General features: G+C 52.7%; 2 protein-coding genes across 3 annotated transcripts; one reads left to right on the top strand and one right to left on the bottom strand.

The window, feature by feature from the left end:
* Positions 1-215: 215 nt before the first annotated feature.
* ANTKMT (adenine nucleotide translocase lysine methyltransferase) lies at positions 216-2859 on the top strand. 2 transcript variants are annotated; one of them, XM_075105940.1, is made up of 5 exons: positions 216-408; positions 477-581; positions 1001-1141; positions 1680-1730; positions 2361-2859. In XM_075105940.1, exons 1-5 carry the CDS (start codon positions 235-237, stop codon positions 2580-2582), a joined length of 693 nt encoding a protein of 230 aa, XP_074962041.1. In that variant the 5' UTR covers positions 216-234; the 3' UTR covers positions 2583-2859. The 2 variants fall into 2 exon arrangements, with proteins under 2 accessions (XP_074962041.1, XP_074962042.1); XM_075105941.1 differs by lacking the exon at positions 477-581.
* A 33-nt stretch (positions 2860-2892) lies between these two features.
* Positions 2893-16730, bottom strand: CCDC78 (coiled-coil domain containing 78). The gene is given in 14 exon segments (XM_075105939.1): positions 2893-3685; positions 4420-4520; positions 5919-5985; positions 7639-7682; positions 8368-8539; positions 9173-9384; positions 10344-10469; positions 10959-11037; positions 11641-11729; positions 12270-12320; positions 12404-12577; positions 15676-15855; positions 16107-16193; positions 16404-16730. Coding segments are annotated over 14 exon segments (1836 nt in total). The 3' UTR covers positions 2893-3558.
* Between the last annotated feature and the right edge of the window lie 304 nt (positions 16731-17034).

Here is a 17034-nt window from a genome sequence, read left to right as displayed (position 1 = left end):
CGCGGCCGTGCACAGCTGCAGCAGGCAGTGCCGCTCCCTCCAGCTCCGCGCACAAAGACCCGCCGCGGGGGGGGGGGGGGGGGGGGGGGAAGCGGCCCCAACTCCCCCGGTGCGGGCAGCCCCGGGCCGGTCCCCAATTCCCCCGCGGCGCGGGCAGCTCCCTCCACCGGCCCCGGCGGGGCGGGGAGAGGCGGCGGCGGAAGGCGGGCGGCGGGGCCACCCCTTCCGGCGGCCATGGAGCCGGGGGAGCCGGGGGAGCCTGGGGAGCCGGCGTGGGATCGCCATGGGGAGGGGACGTTGGGCGGGAGGGCGCTGCTGGAGCTGGCGGCCGCCACCGGGGTGGCCGCCTGGGCCACCTGGGCCGCTCTGCTGATGCCCGGCTTCCGCCGGGTCCCCCTGCGGCTGCAGGTACGGCCGCCGCCCCTTCTCCGCCCTCGGAGACCCCACCCGGCCCTGACCGCCCCCCTCTCCTCCAGGTGCCCTACCAGCCCTCCGGCCCCCGGCAAGTGGCGAACGCCCTGGCGCTGCTGCGGGGCCGCTCGGGGAAGACGGTGGATCTGGGATCGGGAGATGGACGGCTCGTAAGGGCGGGCAGCGGGGTGCTGGGGGGGCTTGGCGCTGCCCCGGGAGGTGGGCGAGGGTCAGGGAGGGGGGAATGCGCTTACAGGAGGGCAGTTGGGAGCCCCTCACCCGGCTGCTGCCCTACGCCAGGCTGTGGTTCTAGGTGGCTGGTTTGACTATAGTCCTGGAAGGTCCCGGAGAGCCCTAGGTGGTCCCGGACAGCCCTAGGGGGGCCTAGAAGAAATCACATGCAGTGACCAGGGTGGGACCAACTGCTCTAGGAGGAAAGACCGAGACGCTTTTGCAGCTGGAAGGTACCAAGGACTGAGGTCACCCCGCTGTAAGCCAACAGTAGGGAGCGAGTGGAGCTGGACAACAGCCCTTGTCCCCCACACTCAACACTGAGGTTCATTTTAGTTGCAACTCTCTCTCTCTCCAGGTGGTAGAGGCTTATAAGCAAGGCCTCAGCCCAGCCGTTGGCTATGAGCTCAACCCATGGCTGCTGTGTCTCTCGAACTACTGGGCCTGGAAGGCTGGGTACCATGGGAAGGTTTCCTTCCTGAAGAAAGATCTGTGGAAGGTAACAGTGTCCTGAGGGTCTGGCTATGCTCAGTGCTGGCTGTAGCTAGGGCAGGGCCAGGGCTTGGTCTGCTTCTCCAGCCAGCTTTTGCTGATGGTTGCCTACTCCTTCCCCAACCCATGCTGCTCCCAGGAGGCAGAAAAACCATTCCCTGGAAAGGATTCAAGGGGAACGCTGGCATGGGCAGCCCATGGGTGGCTGCTGCTTCTCAGGGCAGCTTTGAGAAAAGGTCTTAGGGGTTGCTGACATGTAGTGGCCTTAGCAGCTATGCTGCTAAAGCTGGCATCAGGTACTCGCAGCCTGACTGGAGGAAGCCCAGTGGGGAACGTGGTTCTGGGACGATGCTGGAGGAAAGAATTTTGCAAGAGGTGCTGCTTTCACACCCAGATGCTGGTCGCACTGACACATTGTGGGGAATCTTTGCTTCCTCTGAGTTTCAGAAGATTGCTCGCAAAGCGTTTGGCCACTTGAACAGTTCCCCCCACCGCCCCCCCTCTGCCTGTTGCTTCTTTCATCCCCCTTTTCCTTCTCTTTTAAGGTGAATCTTTCAGATTGCTACAATGTGATCGTGTTCCTGGCCCCCAGTGTGGTAAGTCAGTCTCTGGCACCCCAACTCCTGAGCAAGCTTGAGGGAGGGTTCTTTTAGAAAAGAGAGATGATCTGGGACAGTGGCAAAGATAGTAAGAACCCAGGGGTAAAGAAAATCCCAGAGTTGCTTGTGCTGGAATAAAAAGCTAAATGGGAGCATGTTTACCAGCAATGCTGCCTGTGCCCATTGCATCTGATAGATGTGACCCTGTCTGGGACCCTCTTCCACACATCTTCCCGAGGGAGTGCTGCTCTGGGAGCACTGTCCCCACATCCCCCATGGTGCTGGTTACCCAGCACTCTTCCCGGTCACAAGTGCCTGTTACAGTCCACGTTCCACCATCGGTCTCAGTAAGGCCAAACGGGGAGTCTTGTGGAATGTTGAGACCTACAGCAGTGGTGGGCATTGCTGTGAGCGAGCAGTTCAGTGCTCAGCACCACTCAGATTTGGTTCCAGTCCCAACTGTGCACAGGGCTAGTACCAGCCCTGCATTTTGGAAGGGTCTTTGGTTGATGCTGCATGCTTGGGAGCCACCAGCTGTGCCAAGCAGCTGCCCTGTGGTTCCTGGTGGCACTGCCACTATGTGACTGTTTCCTAAGGCCACCTGGCCCTGGCTGTCTCTCTCCCCAGAAACCTCCCCTAGCTGCCAAGCTCCTTGCAGAACTCCCTGACGAAGCCCGGGTGGTGGCTGGACGCTTCCCCTTCCCCTCCTGGACCCCCACTAGCACCCTTGGGCAGGGGATGGAGCAAGTCTGGGCCTATGACATGAAGGAGGTGCGGCGAGCAGCACAGAGAGAAGCCCTGTCTCACAGCAGCCTCATTAAGCCTGGCATTAGGGGTCAGCAGCTGTAGGGGTCAGAGCTTCTCCAGCCCTTGAGTTCAGCTCAGGACAGCAGTGAGAGGGATGCTTAGCCAGGCTTTCTCGTGGGGACTTGCAGGGTGGTGGTCCCTCCTTGTCTTCCAAAGAGTGGGCAGTTTGGGGGAAGCAAAGGAGGGGAAAACTGGATCTAGAAATCCTGGAACTATTCCAGGATTTAAGGGCTAAATCTCCAGTGCCCCTTTCTGTATGTTTCCTACTTTATTTCTAGTTAATTTTTCAAAATAAACATTTGGATGGTTTTTCCCTCAAGACTTTTGCTTTCTCTTTGAGCCACAGGGTGCTCCTGGAGCCAGAGCAGCTGCTGCTCCCACCCTCAGGCTTTGCTCCACCAGCTCTTCGAGCCTAGGAGGGAGTTGCTCACCTCCCACTGAAGGATCAGTTTGGCTCTGCTCACCTTATATAGCATTCCCTTTTCCACTCAAACATAGGGGAAGAAGAGGTTTTCCCACCATAAAAGAGCTGCTCATCCACTTTGTCTAACCTCTTAGACCAAAGTCTAGCTTGAACCAGCCCTGGCCTTATCTCTTAGAAGCTGAGAAGGAACAAAGGCAGGATCAGAGTTAGCCCTTGGACTCTGGTCTAGGTCTGACCCAGGAGAAACGTTATGGCAGTGTCCTAGGAGGCAGGAATGGAAACCTGTGTCTGCAACCCCACACTAAAAAGCTGCCTGGGAACCTAACCCTATGTCCCGAGATGTGATGTGCTCAGGCAACAGCAGAGTTCCTACAGCTGAGGGGTCAGAGGATAGACAAGATGCAGTTGCCTCATCCCATTTTAGTACTGTTAATTTGAGACTGAGAATACCCACATGGTTTCCCTTGCTGTGCCTCCCAGCTCTCAGCTGCTGAAGGATACTTGCCCTGGCCAGCCCACACAACAGAAAGCTCCTTCCTTTTAAATCCTGCTCTTTCCTATGATCGTGCCACTTCTCAGAGCTATGGGGAAGAGCTACGGTTGGTGGCTGGTGGTCCTTCTGGCTCCGGGCTGCGAGTGAGTATTGGCCGCCCCAGCACTGAGTGCACGTGGCACCTCGCTGCCAGCGAGATTCCTCAGCCGGAGGATCTCCTGCTTGTACCTGCAATGGGGAAGCAGCACCATTGTTGCCTGTGTCATCACAACCCGGCTGATAGCTCACACACAGGAGCGATAAATTTAAATATACGCTTTGCCTTGTGTTTGCTGCATGCTAAGGACGCACAGTGTCAGTTAATTCAGACTGGCCAGCCCAGGCACTGAGCCACAGTGGGAGCTGAGCCCTGGCAGACATAAAATTACAGCCTTTTCCCAAGGAAGAGGTGCTTGTTGGCTCTGCCAGGTAACAGTAGCAGCAACAAGCCCACAAGTCTGACCCGAGTTCACAGCTGAGCTGTCTGGGGACTTGCAGCAGGTGCAGTTGGACCATTGTTCTGACAGATGCGCCCTGCTTTTCTCACCCTTCCTTGCCCAAGCAGCTGTTCCCCCTGTTTCAGGGCTCGATGACCCAGTGAGAGAGGACTGTAGATCGGGGCTGCTGCAAGGCTTTGGATTTTAGGCAACCCCTCTCTTAGCTCCTTCCAAAGGATGGGTGAGCACGCAGGGAAGGACACGTGCAGCAGAGCAGGCTAGGCACTGCCCCCCTCCCCCTCGGAACAAGGGATGGTGGCAGCTGCCCGCACAGCTGGACGTGCTGCGGGACATCAGCCGTGCCAGCAGCGGTGAGGTCAGGTGCCGACAGCAAGGTGGGCATGGCGATGTCAGCGGCAACTAGCCTAGGAGATCAACTTGGAGCACAAAGCAGAGGACAAGTGAAGGGGGATCCTATCATCTCACCTTGCAAGATGCTTATTTATGTATTCCTGCAGCTCTGACACCTGCTCTTCTGCCACGATTGCCCGAGTCAGCAGCTGGCTCCTCTCCTGCTCCAAATTCTCCTGGAGGGGCAAAGAAACAAAAAACAAGGACCTCTGTGAGATGGGAGTGAAGTTGCTCACTCCTGCTCTGCCAGGTGAGACCAATCACTTCCCCATGGCTTGGCTCCAGCACCACTTGGCATTAGGCTATAGAAGCAACCAAAAACTGCTGTGCTCGGGAAAAGGAGCCTGGTGACGATAGTGCAGCTTTCTGTGGGCACCACTGCTCCAGGGCATCGGCTGGGCAGTCCAGGCAGCCTTCCCCGACAAGAACGCAGGCATGGGGGCCAGGGCCGCCCCAGGACAGGCAGTGAGCTCTGCCTGCCAAGCCATTGTTAACTCCCCTGGAGGCTTCATAGACATCTGGCAGAGCAGTTGCTAGGTTTGGCACTGGGACACAGCTTTAACACCTTTCCACCAGTAGTTTGCTGCAAAGGGAAGTGACCTTCCCTTTTAGATAAAAAACCCTTTGTTTTTTCCACAGTGTCTCTGGCATTAGATCACTAGCTCACTCAAGTTAACTGCACAGTCCCTGTGTCACCAGGAGGATTTGAGGTGCTTGACCGAGCTCACCCGTGAGATGCACAGCAGAGCCAGGAGCAGGACCTGCTCCCAGTACAGTGCTCCAGCCTCCCAGGCACGGCATCTCCCTTCTTTTAGCCGCAAAGATACACAAAATTTAGGTGTTTAGCCTGACATGACCAGAGAATGGTGGAGCACTTAAGTCACTGTGGACAGAGGAAGGCACGACATGAAAGTAGGCTGGTAGCACATCTATAGCCTCGTCTACCACAGAAAACTGAACTTCTGCTTGGTTTCCAAAGCCCTTTTCCCTGCGTGTGGCAGTCAGTGTGGCAGGGATCCCAGCACTAACCCTGCCTCCCGCTGCTGCCATCACTGCTGGACAGCAAAACCCACCTCAGTCAAGCCTGCTCCAGCAAGCATCACCAAGGTTTCATGGGTTCCGTAGGGCAGTGTTGTAGGTGGAGAGAGCTCGCCACCCCATTCCTGAGGGCAGCACAAATACCCTTGCACTCAGGGGGAACCAGACTGGGAACCTGATTCAGATTCAGGCTAGATGTGAACCAGGTTGAATACAGACCCAGTTTGTTATACAGATGCCTAAATGCTTGCGCTGAAACATGGGAGGGAGCAATGCAGTCCAGCAATGAGCAGCTGTAAGGGCTACTCTGCTTTTAGTAGCAGGCATAGTACAGCCTTGATAGATCACTGGCTGGGGACCTGCTAGCATCACTTGGTGGGCTGAGGCTAAAGCTACAGCAAGGCTCCGTGGAAAGCTTCCTCACTCCAGCCCAGAGTGGCGTATTGACCCCAGGGCAGCACCTGGCTGGGGCAGCACATCTTTGGCATGTGGGTGAGGGTTCAGCTTTTTTCAGATGAGCTGTTGCAGACCTTTACCTGGGTGGTGCGTGTGAACTCCCGGAGCTGCTTCCTGACCTCTGCCCACCCCTCCTCATCCAGCTGCCTAGGAGAGAAAAGCAGATTTTGATCACACCCAGACATTCAAATCCAGCCCATCTGCAGGTCACACAGCTCCATTCAGGGGCTGGACACAACCCACGCCCATCACAACCATAAACCCCAGCACTCTGAACCTTTTCTCTCGTGATGCCCCAAACTTCAGAGCATGCGGCACTGTCCCTGTGCCTGTGCATGAGACTCACAGCCCTTCTGCCAACCTGGGATTCCCCACTGCAACGGCTGGGTTTGTTCAAAGTTCACATCGACGCTCATCTATCAGAGGACTCCGTGCAGAAAGAGTCCTTAACCTGACACTGCAGGACTGAATTTGATGGAAATAGAGAGCAATCAATGCCAAACGCTGGCACTTTTCGTGTTTCGGAACACAAACCCGCCCGTTGTGGTCGCTGAGCAAGATAGGTGAGCTGTCTGTGGAGCCCAGCCGTGGGAAAGTTCTTCCTATTCTATCCCAGTCTGAATAAGCAAAATACAGGTCACCTCTGATGCTCGGGGAATTTGGGTTGTATGAAGGGAGGAATGCATTGTGCTCGAGAGTGGCTCTGATGAGACTGCCAGAGTTCCCTCTGGTGGCTGCAGCCTCCTGGCCCAGGCACATGGGAAATCATGGCAGAGGTTTCATGGGAGCAGAAGCAAAGGGAACAATAAACAGTGAAACCGCACAGCTGATAGAGCTGAGAAGCAGCCAGAGTTACAGCTGAAGTGCTGCGGTTATACCAGGCTTTGTGTCTCTAGCTAGAGGAACAAGGTAGTGGAGTTGGTAAGACCCACCAGCACACAGAAAACAAGGGTTTGACATGTGCAGCATCTCTTGGCAGCTATAAAATCCTTAACAAGATGCATCACTAAAATCAGGTGCTGGTACTTCTCTCTCTTAATTTTGGCAGACGTGCCACAGGAACAATGCATCTCTTCAAGGACTACTACTATTTTTCAGCATGGCAGAGCCTGGTTAAGGCTCAAGCTCTTCTCTGAGAGACCCCTCTGGAGCCTGGTGGCTCAAGTACTGACCGACGACTCCATGCTGGCATCCAGTCACCAAAATACCGGACATGTTTTCTAGGCTACTGCATCTTAAAAGGCTCAAAAATCCCAGCTCAGATTTCTCCTACATTTTGTTCCACTTCTCCACAGCTACGGTTGGTGGAGTTTCAACAGGCTAGTGGAGCAGGGGGAAGAGACCCATCAAAAACGAGCAAATAAAGGGCATGTCAGAAAGCCAGGGAGGTATCAGTACAGGGTCAACCAAGGGTTCCAGCCCAGCTTCTGCATTGGGAGGGAGGAGAAACAAGACCATTCCAAAGTGGGGTTTCACTTGCCTTTCTCAGGTTGCAATCCACCAAAGCTCTCGGGCACATGCTTAACTTCAGCTTCTAAAGAGATCAGTGAAACTAAAAACATGATTAAATCAAACATGTGCTTAAGAGCTTTCTTGGATCAAGGCCTAAATGACCAACTCATTTCACCACAGGAAATGCTGCACTGAGATGACAGCTGGCTTTTCTTCTCAGATGAGTCCCTATCAGCTTGCTTTCTCCCTATTTATTACTGTCTCCAAGTGAAGCAGAAAAGACTTCTCAATTCACACAGGAAGGAGAATTCAGAATTACAAATACTTTGGGAAACAAACAGCACTTACTGCTCAGGAGACAGCGGAAGGCCAGAGGTTTCTTTCAGTGTTTTCTGAAGGCAAAGGAAGAACAGTATTCCCGCAAGCATCACACCATTGCAATCTCACCACAGCCACTGCCACTTTGAAGTGACACAACATATCCCAGCACTCTAACAGCCACCAGTGCCCTGGCAAGGAAGAGATGTGCAGGACAACCTGAAGGTTTAGGTCTCCTATCCTCTGAATTTTTAAACAAATCAAGAGACACATCTCTGCCCAGGCAGAACCAGTGGGAGGATGTGGAGCTGACTGTCGTGTTTCTGACTGTGGTCTCCTGCTCAGTTAGCTACTCACACTGAGGCAAAGGCATTCAAGAACAGAAAGGCCCATCCTATCCTCCCTTACTTGCCTCTCCTTTTAGCAGTGAATGAGTCTGCTGGCCTGGTAGCTCTCCCATAACATCTGCTACTCCTCAGCCCTCCCAGAGCTCAGTGACCCCAATCGATGGGGCTGCCCAGCCTCCTGAATCTAACTGTAACTCACCCCTATGCAGCAGGGTTGAAGCAATGAGGGGACTGCCTGGACATCCCGTCTCTTCCCAAAATGAGAAAGAGAGCAAGCATCCCTGCCTGTGCCACAGAGACACAGCAAACCCTCAGGGAATGTCTGAGGAAGGGGCTGAACCTATCGCTTGAGAGACTCCCTCCGCCACCCCGCAGTTTCACCCCCACGGAAAGCCAGTAGCCCAGCTACCACCTTCTGCAATTCATGTAGCTGCATCTCCAGTTTTGCTTTATCCTCCCGCAGCTGGTTTAGCTCCCGGGTTGTGTTTGTCAACAGCTCTGGGTCTGTGATGGAAAAGTGGAGCTCGGCAGGGCCACAATCCATAGCGCTGCTGCCCAAGGACCGGATCTGCTCTCGCTGGAGCCTGTAACATGCCAGAGGGTTTAGTCCCTCATAGCTTTGGTTAGGTAACAACACTGAGCATTTCTGCTGCTGATGGAGGTACCATTCACTTGGGACCTACTGACTTGTGGCCACTGAGAGCCAGTCCACCTGCAAAGGATAAGTGGGAGAGCCCAGCAGTATGTACAATATTCCTGGGAGTGTTTCTGAGGGGAGCTTGTCCTAGATCTATTTGTGGCTTTTATGCCACAAGAATTTCTGCTGCTTCCCACAGCCCAAGCTGCTGAGAGAGCTGTGGAGCAGAACTGAGAACACTGCAGGAACGGGCTGAGAAGAAGGAGTTATTTGTGGTACCTCTGCATTTCCACACCATCCAATGAGGAATAAATCTCTTACCCTAAATTTTACACAGGAGAAACGTATGTGCCAAGCAGCCCCAGGGTGTCCAGAGCACCCTGGTGTGTATCTGGAAACACCTTGCTCCTGGCTTGTCAAGAGCGAGGAGATACCCATGAACTCCCGATCCTCTGCTCCACCTGGGAGCCCTGTTTATCTCCCTCTCAGCAATGGGGCTGGGTGCTATGGGGCACTTCCAGTTGATCCTTAGCAATAAGTTGAAGAGACAGAGGTAGCCCAGACCCTGGCTTAGCCCTACCTGTAAGCAATCAGCAGGTTCTCATGCTTCTTGACCAAGTTCTTCATGCTTTTCTTGTAGCCACGTGCCGCTCCAGCTAGCTGCTCTTCCCGAGACTTGTAGGAAGCCCTGATATCCTTCAGTATGCTGTCCACAAAGCCTTTCATGTGAGCATGATTGGCTGGGGCTTTGCTAGTCCCCATTACCTTGCTGGATTTGCTGTCCATGTAGTCCTTTAAACATACAGAGAAAGAAATTGAGGTGACCAAGTTGTTCCCTAAGGCATATAACCCATTTCCCATAGAGAAGGTCCAGGAATATTTGTGCTGTATTTGTGACCTGCCTAGGGAAACAAGAGCCAGCATTGGGAGTTACCATCCCCAGTCCCATATTCCTTCCACCATGGCCTGCTCTGTCTGCTAGCTAGGAGATGCTTCAACATCACTCTGTTAGAAATTCAACTATTCTTAATAGCAAAAACTGGTTTGCTTAGTCTCCTGAACCATCACCATGCTGTGTTCTTTGGTACCAGCCTCTCCCAGCACAGAAGCCCTTGCCAAAGCCTGCTTACTGCTACCAAGGGGGTAGAAAGAGATTTTTTTCCCCGGTCTCACTGCTCAATATAATCAGGTATCCGTGCCTGAACCTGCCTGAAACTCCTGCCTTGTCCTGACTCCTCATCATGCTCTAGGGGCCCTATTCTACATCAAAGGTGCTTGTTCCCAGAGCAGATCCCAGGCTCTGGTGTGACATGGCCCAGTAGCCGACCATGGGGACAGCAGAAGAGTCACCGCAGAGGCTGCGACAAAGCCAGAAGTGGCATCGCCTGGCCTGCTGAAGGAAGTTGTCAGGGCAATGGAGATTAGAAGCCAGCTGGAAGGCAGCCATTGTAAATAAGGGGATATTTCAATCCAAGTAATCTGACCGAGAAAGAAAGTTCCAGCAGAAATTCACAGACTCTTTAGAGTCTTTAGAGTGGCCATAGAGAAAATTAGGGTGAGGAGTGGGGCTGGCATCTCCTCTCCCAGGCCAAGCAAAGGGCACAGAGGCCCATTCTACCTGCAAGCCCCACTGCCTGCTCTGCTCGGCAGCCCAGGAAGGAGGGGAAACAGCAGCAGCCCGCAAGAAGCAGGTAGCCAACATGGAGAGACCTCTGCAGGCCAGGAGAGCCCCTGGGGCTGGGGGTACCCACCGCCATGTCCTTGACGTACTGCGCAAGCCGGGAGCGATATTCCTCGTTCAGCTCCTTAAGCTGGAGCTGCAGCCGGGAGTTCTCAGCTTCCACCTCTTGGAGCTGGCTCTGGGAGGTGAGCAGCACCTAGGCACAGCAAACATGCTTGCTTCTGCCCTCATCCTCCAGCCAAGCAAGGGGCACTAAGCAGCTCCATAAGAGACAGGGGACTTAAATTCCAGATATTCAGCTTCACTGGAGCTGGGAAGGTCCTGGGTTTTCACAGGACCCCACTGGAAATATTTATAGCCTCTATTCCCATGCTACATTCTGTCATTTCCAATACCTGCCCCCACTGCAGTGATTTTACCAACCCTTTCTAAATATCAGTGAATAAAATTCCTCCCACCACCTGTAGCAAGCAGCACCTTCCACCACGTGCATCACATCCCTGGAGAAGGAAACTGCGCAGGGAGGAGCACCTTAGTATGACAAACTCCCTGGGGAAGGAGATGTGTCAGAGTACCTCAGTACAAGACATCCACACCCTGCTGGCTCCAGGAGAAGCGCATGGCACCCAGCAGAGGAGCAGGGGCAGTCCTGGGTGCCAGGGGCAGGGAGAGAGCCTGCCCTTACCGCTGACTGCTCCGCCAGCTTGTGTTGGGTGTCCCCAGTCACTGCCTTCGCCTCCTGCAGCTCCTTCCCCATTGCGATCCTGGGCATACAGGGAGAAGATGTGTTTATTTTACCTGCCCCCCCCAAACTTCTCTGTAGGTCCAATACAGCCAGCTTTGAGAAGGAAATCACTACGGGATGACAGAAATCTCTCAGCAGCAGCTGCCAGCACCCGCCAGATGTATGCCAACCAACAGCCACAGAGCTCTCACAGATGTCCTCCTCAGTCAGAGGGTCTAGTCCTCCAGCATCCCTGCTGTGGCAGCCTTTGCTGGGACAGCGACCCCACCCCAGCCTGTCAATGGAAGAACCACTGTAGGTGTAAGGGTTAGGGCTGGATTCATCTCTGGGCTGTCACACATTTGCTGTGTGTATCACGGAAGGTGGAATTTCAGAGGTCCATAGGCCAGTCGGGTACCTAAACACCACCAACTCTTAAGATGACAGCTGACCCTCTTAAAAGCCTTGAAAACATCAGGTTTTGCTTCCAGGCCTCACTTGTTCCAAGGGTGAATCATCATTTCCTACCCTGTACCCCACCAAAAGCAGGCTGTCTCCTCTCCTGTGCCCAAGGATCAAATCTGGCTGCAACGAGCTCCACAAATGCCCAGCCAAACAGAAGGACGTGCCCTCAAACACTCACACTCTCTCTTCCAGCTTCTGCTGCTGCAAATCATAGGATTTCTTCAGTTTTTCAAGCTCGACTTTTATGTGATCCTGGTTTCCAAGCAACTGAGGGATAAATGAAGAAGATGAGACAGAGAGCTGGGCTAAGCAGAGGGATTCGTGAACAGAAAAGAAGTGAGGAGACCATCCAGCTGAGCACAAATCCAGCTGACCAGTGACATACTGGGGAAAGAACAGCTGGTGGTAGAGCCCAAGCTGGTATTGTGTGGGCTGCAGATGGGAAGGAGGCAGGGAACGTCTTGGTGCTCTCAGTTTCGGGTGTTTATCACCCTCATCTTTCTTAAGTAACAGCAAGGAGAAAACAAGCAAGTGTCCTCTGCACTTGTTGACTTCTAAACTCCTGCCTCTCTTCACCCAGGGGCACTGACAGAGGGAACCACAGCTGCCCTCCCTCAGCTTTTGCCTCCACAAGAGCTGGAGTTATTCTGGTCTCATTTTTAAACTGCAGAGCTTAAAAAAATTAAAATAAATCAAGGCATCAGCTCATCCACAAAATTCAACTCAGCACCAGGAAGTGCCAGCCAGTTGGAATAAATTCCCCCTCTCCTTCCTCAAGGATCCAGCAGCAGACACCCCCCCCCTCACATTTCTCTCCAGCTTTTGCCGCTCGTGTTCAGAGGCAACTACATCTTCTGGCTGGTTTTAGTAAAAGACAGAAGAAGGTGCCTGTTAGATCCCTGTTCTCCAAGGAGCTGGTGACAGGGCAAGGAGGTCCTTACCTTCACCTTCCAAGCTGAGACACGGTGCACCATTGCTCGCACTCTTTCCAGCTCAACAGAGGACTCATCAGCCACAGCTGGGGAGTGGTAGTGGTTGCTCTCTGTGTGGGGAAGGTTAGTCCTGGCATTGGCCAGGTTGAGCAGCTCTAGGCTAAGCTCTTCATTCTTCATGACCTGCCAGGTCAAACAAGAAGGAAAGAGCTTCTGAAATCCTGCCTCACCACCTCTGCACGCTGTCTGTTCAGCACATACCTACTGCTCTTGGTGTGTACACAAGGCAGGCACTCACATCCCCTCCTGAAAGCAGGTTTTAGTTTTAGTCCTCACTCATATGTCCAAATATATCAGTGATTTTCTAATTCTCTTGGAAATGCAGGGTAAGTATCATCGCCAGGCATCGGGATTATTCACATGCAACTTCACTCCCTCTGCCCATCTTGCTCTCGCATTCAGATACAGATCCTGGTGCCAGCCCAGCCCTGGGCACAGCTCTGCCACCACCTCTCCATCCTGACCCCCAGCTTCCCTCCTCACTCTGACCCTGTACCCTCTACACAGCTTCTCAATGCTTCAGGCATGTCTTTCCCCATACAATGGCTTTGAATGGTGCTGGACTCCATAATGTAAGAGAAGGGCCAAATCTCCATCCATCTAGGCTGACGCCACCCAGCTAATTCCAGTTTTGTGTGAATGTGTCCCTCCAGCAGCAGCCAGCCCACAGCACCGTGTAGGCAGCAAGATTCAAAGCAGTGCTGGTGTGAAGAGACACATTTCCAAAAGATAAAGAGGATCTGAATGAGAAAGGCTCTGTTACAGGTGATCTGGAAGGAACACTGGGGGAATTAATGTCTCACGGGAGGGTTTCTATGTAGATAACAAAGCTTTGATGGGGTTTATGACTGGGGACAAGCTTGAGTAATTGTTACCATGGCAGTGAATCGGGAGGATGGGAGGCAGAGGTCATCTGAGTCATCCGTGGAGAGAATAGCTGATCAAAAGATAGCACAGGGTGGGCTGAGGAAGAGAGGAGAGGAGAAAAGAGGCTGACAAAGAGGTGAGATATACAGCTGTGAAAACTGACAGCTATGCAGAGACAGGCTGCTTGTTCTCTAACCGAAAACGATCCATCTGCAGCTGTCAGCCCTGACAATTTGATCAGAGGGGGTCACACAAGCGCAAGAGTACCAGCTTGGCAAAAGAAAGAGGCAGTCCCAGGTTTGCAATGGGCTTCGATGCCTCCCCTGGCCAGGCTCCAGGGAAAATCCCGTCGTGGAATGGGTTCACAGCCATTTGGGTTCCCTCCTATGGCCTCACTTTGTACCACCAATGCAGATGGCGTAAGCCCACTGAACAAAAGAGGAGGAGGAAATGGAGAGTCGAGAAAAGGTCAGAGTCTTGAAAAGGAAGAATTTACAGCGAGTTAGAAAACAGGCACAAAGTGACTGACTGGCATCTTCTGGAAGGCACTTCCCCAGGGACAGGCGAGGCCAGCTCCGCTGCACTCCTTCGCCTGGGACAGACACAGGGCGATGTGTGAATCAAGCCGTACAATGGGGGCTGCGACAATTCAGAGGCTCTGACTGTTCCCGTACAAGGGGCCGTGAATGAGCTTGCCGAGCTGCTTCTGCGCCAAGCAGCCATGACAACATATTGGCAAGGTCACAAGTAGCACTTGTAATTGGGAATGTGTAAAAGGTTCATTGTCTCCCCAGAAGAGCGCCGGGGAAGGGGAGGGGGCAGAACCACAGGCTGCTTTTCCTATTTCCTTTGGGAAAGTCCACACTAGGAAAATAATGAGCAAGAGGCCCATGCCACAACAAGTCCCGATCTGCCAAGTTGGAGCCTCTTTTGCTTCAGGCAAGGATATTTGGTAGTTGGAGCCAAGAAACTGGGGTAAAATCCTCAGCCTATGAATTACAACCAAGGAGTTCACCTTTGGCTTCTGGACCCTGCTCATCACTTCTTCAGGATGCTCTTTGAAAGATTCCAGGATCCATGTGAAAACAGGGTGTTATTACCACCAACCTGTTAAGCCCATCGTTTAGAGATGTCAGCCACCTGAAAATCCAATTTTAGACAAACACATTGCACCCCCTTGGTGACAAGAAACAACCGACTGCTGAACGCTGAGTTTTTCCTCCGCAGCCTGATGGTACTACATCTCAGCAGCATGCTGCCTTGCTGACAGTAAGCTGCACGCACCCTGCCTAGTGCTCTGGCAGGACTATGGGGTGGGTTCACACCCCTGCAAGCAGCTGAGGTTGCCTCCTTGTAAGAGATCTCCATTTTTCAGCTTACGGGAGGCAAATCATAGTTTCACAAGAGTCACTAACTCACTTATTCACAAGAAGATGACCATGACCTTGTATCCTCCTCTACTGGAGCTCTGCAGACAGATGCTCACCATGAAGACAGACTGAACGCTGCCTAAACCAGTGTGCCTGGTCCCAGCCCCACATCTTCCCATCACAGTTCTGCACAGGGTAAACCAGGTTATTTGGCTGATCCAGCTAAACTATCTGCCAGGGGAGGGAGGCAGAAGGGTGTCAGTTATCCGATCCAATTCAAAAAGACGTGGGATGGGGGGAGAGGGAGGGAAGAGAGGAAAGTCTATTGAAGTAGCTATTCTTGCCAAAGAAATACACAAATCTGGGTCCAAAAGACTTTAGTTAAGAATCCCTAGACTAAGAGTCACCAGGAAATTCGCTATATTTAAGGGACAATCAGAAAATTGATTACATTCAGTGTTTTTATAAACTTATTGACCCCAAAAACTTCCAGGCCCCTTCCCGCCACCATACGAAAGGAGAGAGACTACAATCAGTTCATGTGCAGCCTGCGCAAGCCATGCAGAAAAAAGGGAAACAAAGCGTGCTGGCAGTCAAGAGGGACCTGCAACATGCTCTCAGCCCGGCCCCACAGTGACCTCCTCATTCCTGCTAGTCATGGGGATCTGGGATGGTGTGGAAAGGGAAAGACTGATAGCACAGGGCCCAGAAGAGCACGGTGCATGGGTCGGCATGGACTCAGCACTGTCCCTGCTGAGCAGAGCGGGTTCTGCAAGCCCTGCCAGAAGGTGACCATGTTACAAGAAATCCCTGGGCCCTGAAAACAAAACCATGCTCAAGCTAGGCTGTCTCACAGCTGGCAAACCTTGCTGGACCTGAGCTGTGATGTGGATACACAACCCACAGGCAACCAAGCCATCTGTAGATCAGGTAACTGTGAGATGGAGTAAAGAACACCAGAAGGAACACTGCAGCCTGTCTCACCTCCTGGTCCAGTTCTTTGCCTAGGGCCAGGTAATTGCTTTTCAAGATGATGTACTCATCTGCCAGCTCCTTCTGACTGCTCTCCAGAGCATGCAGATGTTCCCGTAAGGCATTCCGCTCCCCAGTGACTTTCTCACTGCAGAGCTCCAGCTCCAGCACACGGTTCTCCAGGGCCAGGATCTGCAGAGTGGAGAGGGCAGAATTAGACTGTGGCAGAGACCAGCAGCAATCACAGGGCATTTATTTGGCCAGACAATGACTTAGAAAGAGATGAGTTTCATGGTATCTGCAGCATTGGTGGGAGGGGAATTCATTGCTCTAGCTAAAGCCAAGAGAACACATCAAGCAAAGCAAAGATGGATACATGAACTGCAGTCCTGGATAAATCTATTGGCAGAGGTGAACCAACTTTACTTGAAACTTCTGGATACCATATTTTTCAGTTTAAAGTTCTCCGTCTCATACTGTTCCTTCATTTTGTTTGTCTCAATCTGGAGATCAACAAGGTCTTTGGAAATCTAGGAAAGAGAAAGGGCGTTATCAAGGCCATGGACTGATTCTGAGGCTGACATACTGTTTCAACAGGTCGCACCAGGGAATTTGAGCACAACACCTATACCCTGAGGAAGATGCCCCAACATTTCCCACCAGATTTTCCACTGCAGATCTACTACCCTCACTCGGCTTCACAGCTCAGTTCTCTCCAGCTCCTAAAGTATTTGTTTTACCTTCAGTTTGTCCTCTTCACTGAAGACCATTCTGGCTGACAAATCTGTTTTGGAGCCAGCCAGCTTTCCCATCCTCTCCTGCAGGTCTCCAAGCCCATACAGCCTCTCATTCCTATCCTGCAGCTGCACCTAGAGACACACAACAGCTCTGGCAGCTAGGGCCAGACAGCAGAGCCCTCCTCTCCCCCGTTCTCTGCTCCCAGCCCAGTGCTGGTGGAAGAGCACAGCACACCCAGTTTTTCAGAGCTTAAAGAGATCATAGATGGGATTTTCAGCTGCCATTTTCCTCTTGTGATTAGGATTTCATTTGCAAAGTACTGGTTCCATGGCCACAGGAAGGGCCTCCAGACATTCATACTTATATATTCATTAGCAAGATGCTGCATGTGCTCTGTCAGAGTACTTACATTCTTGTTCACTGCCAAATCCATGTGCCTGGAGTCCAGGATCTTTGCACAATATCAGGCAGGCAGTGGCTGAAGAGCAAAAGAAGGATCTAAGGATCTCTATGGAAGCAACTTTTCACTCTAGGTAGGGCACAAGCAATGTTGCTAACAACTTTGGTTACTAACAGGTACAGCATCCACCTTGATCCACCTTAAGGTGGAGCCAATTATTACAGCCACCCCAG

This window comes from Phalacrocorax aristotelis, chromosome 10 (genome assembly GCF_949628215.1).
Source record: "Phalacrocorax aristotelis chromosome 10, bGulAri2.1, whole genome shotgun sequence".
NCBI classification, from domain to species: Eukaryota; Metazoa; Chordata; class Aves; order Suliformes; family Phalacrocoracidae; genus Phalacrocorax; species Phalacrocorax aristotelis.
This window is presented reverse-complemented; position numbering and strand designations above follow the sequence as displayed.

What these genes read in the sequence shown, in the direction of transcription:
- ANTKMT (XM_075105940.1), top strand. Translation starts at nt 235, where the DNA reads ATGGAGCCGGGGGAGCCGGGGGAGCCTGGGGAGCCGGCGTGGGATCGC. An exon ending in GATCGGGAGATGGACGGCTC is followed by an intron (nt 582 to 1,000) that starts GTAAGGGCGGGC and finishes CTCTCTCTCCAG; the next exon opens with GTGGTAGAGGCTTATAAGCA. An exon ending in TGTTCCTGGCCCCCAGTGTG is followed by an intron (nt 1,731 to 2,360) that starts GTAAGTCAGTCT and finishes CTCTCTCCCCAG; the next exon opens with AAACCTCCCCTAGCTGCCAA.